General features: G+C 38.8%; 1 protein-coding gene across 1 annotated transcript; it reads left to right on the top strand.

Moving 5' to 3' along the window:
• Positions 1-117: 117 nt before the first annotated feature.
• On the top strand, positions 118-2,721 carry LOC116337338. The gene has a single exon (XM_031761776.1). The coding sequence runs from the start codon at positions 118-120 to the stop codon at positions 2,719-2,721; it is 2,604 nt and encodes an 867-aa protein (XP_031617636.1).
• The last annotated feature ends 117 nt before the right edge of the window (positions 2,722-2,838 follow it).

Genomic DNA, 2,838 nt, shown 5'->3' with positions numbered 1-2,838 from the left:
GTCATTTTTGGGGAAACAGCGTCTCCCTTTTTGGCCGTACGCTCTGTTATTCAAAGTGCAAGAGAAGCAAAGGATAAATACCCAAAAGCAGCAAAGGCAATAGAAGAAGACTTCTATATGGATGATTGTGTAACAGGTGATGAAACAATAAGAGGAGCCATAGTATTGGCTCAAGAGATGGATGAAATTTTAAAAGGCGCCGGATTTAGATTGCGCAAATGGAAATCAAATAGTAAATTGGTTATGAGAACTATGGATTCAGAAAATACAACAGAAGTCATATTTTCAGAGGAGGAAGACACAACCATTTTGGGATTAAAATGGTTGATACAAGAGGATTTATTCACATTTGTAGTGAAACAACAAAGAATGGAGGATAAAATCACCAAACGTAAAGTAGTAAGTTTTGTGATGCATCTTTACGATCCGATTGGTCTCATCTCACCTGTCACGATCAAAGGAAGGATTTTTATTCAGGATTTGTGGAGATTGAAACTCGACTGGGATGAAGAGCTTCCAGAGGATATGAAGAATAAATGGAATAGCTACTGGATGGAGATTATATATTTGGAGAACTTCACCATTGAAAGATGGTTAGCCACAAAATCGGAATCGAAAATACATTTACATGGATTTGCCGATAGTGGAGAACCTGCTTTAGGAGCTGTGTTGTATGTTCGAATTGAACATCTGGATGGATTAGTTACATGTCAACTTGTGACTTCAAGATCACGTGTAGCGCCACTTAAAACAGTATCTATACCAAGATTAGAGCTGTCAGCAGCTGAATTACTTTCACGTCTGATAAAAGAAGTGAGAAAGACTATGGAATGGTCTTCAGTTGATTATACAGCGTGGACGGATTCAAGTTCAACATTTCATTGGATTCGGCGTGTACCGCGAGAATTAAAAACTTATGTAGCCAACAGAGTGTCTTCAATACAATCAAATACGGATATAGAAAAGTGGAGACATATCAGTGGAAAGGATAATCCAGCTGATTTGTTAACGAGAGGGATCTCAGCAAAGGATTTAGTTGACAATAGTTTGTGGCTACATGGACCGGATTGGTTGTTACACAAACCTTCAGAATGGCCTTTGAGTCCAGTGATGCAGCAGATTTCAAAGGAGACAATGATAGAATGCAAGGTATTTATGATATCTGAATATAAGGATCAGTTACGGATAGGATTAAAAGGTACAAAAACCAATGAACCATTGTTAAAGTATACTAGCAAACTGGAAAAGGCAATTAATATTCTTTCATATGTTATACGCTTCTTAAAAAATTGGAAAAATCGTAAGGATAAAATTATTACTCGACCTCGAAGGAAAGTAATAGAATTGAAAGCCTTTCCTCCAACTTTGGAAGAAAAGGCAGAGGCAATGGAGTATTTATTAAGAAAGACTCAGCAGGAATATTTCAATAAAGAAATGACTGCAATGAAACAAAACAAAAGGATTCCAGAGAAAAGCGTTTTAGAGTCGCTCAATCCTATTTTGGATAAGGATGGATTGATTAGAGTCGGAGGACGGATAGAAAGATCGGAGCTGAATTACGAAATGAAGCATCCTGTAATTGTGCCTCATGGATCTCGCCTTGCTAAACTCATAGCGGATTACGCGCATCGGATTACCAAGCATGGAGGTGTGCAACAAATGACTCAATTTATCCGTCAAAACTATTGGATTCCAAAAATACGAGATTTATTGAGGTCCATTGTACACAAATGTATAGTTTGCGTGAGATTGAATGCACGGATGCAAACTCAATTAATGGCCGATTTACCGGCTGAGAGGACTCAAGTCGGTAAACCATTTATTAATACTGGAGTGGATTTTGCTGGACCATTTAGTATAAAACTGATTGGAGGAGAAATACACAAATGTTGGATTGCAATATTTATTTGTTTAAAAACAAAAGGTATTCATATCGACGTTGTCACGGATATGACAACAGTGGCCTTCATCGCATGCTATGAAAGGTTTATAGCCAGGAGAGGTCGTTGCGAAAGGATGTGCAGTGACAATGGTACCACCTTTGTCAGTACGAATAAGGAGTTGAAGAAAGCAATGGAGAAATGGTTGGATAAGGATACATTAGACCATTTACATTACAAGGGAACGAATTGGAAGTTTATCACTCCAGCAGCTTCTCATCAAGGAGGGATTTATGAGGCGGCTGTAAAATCGATGAAGTTTCATCTAAAAAGGATTATTGGGATCAAAACATTGTTGTACGAGAATTTCATCACATTGCTTGCTCAAATTGAAGCAATTTTAAATTCTAGACCATTATACCCACTAAAGGATGATCCAACGGATATACAGGCATTAACGCCCGGACATTTCCTGGTAGGGGAACCATTGATCTTACCATTACCATTCAGTATAGATCCAAAACCCACCACGGATAGGATAAGATTGTGGAAGGATCGTCAAACCATGATCAAGCATTTTTGGCAAAGATGGAAGGAAGAGTATTTAACCAGTCTTCAAGAACGGAAGAAATGGAGAAGAGAACAGGAGAGTATGAAAATAGGACAATTGGTGGTACTCAAAAGTGAGAATCATCCACCAGCTAGTTGGGCACTGGGACGCATAGTGGAGTTGTTACCGAGCAAGGATGGATTAGTTCGGAACGTTATTGTTGAGACAGCAACAAATAAGTTCAAAAGAGCTGTGCAGAAAATTTGCATCCTACCAGTGTCACCGGATTAGAGGAATCGAGGAGGATCAAGGGATTGTCATCGGAAAAGGATTCTTCTTAAAAAACCAGAGGTTTTGCCCGGACTGTATCGTATGGCAACACTTGCCATACGAGCAAAATGTCAAACA

Source organism: Contarinia nasturtii, unplaced genomic scaffold, assembly GCF_009176525.2.
Source record: "Contarinia nasturtii isolate CC-2019 unplaced genomic scaffold, AAFC_CNas_1.1 Cnas_scaffold_281, whole genome shotgun sequence".
Classification (NCBI taxonomy): Eukaryota; Metazoa; Arthropoda; class Insecta; order Diptera; family Cecidomyiidae; genus Contarinia; species Contarinia nasturtii.
The sequence above is the reverse complement of the archived record's forward strand: the minus strand, read 5'-3'. Positions and strand labels throughout refer to the sequence as shown.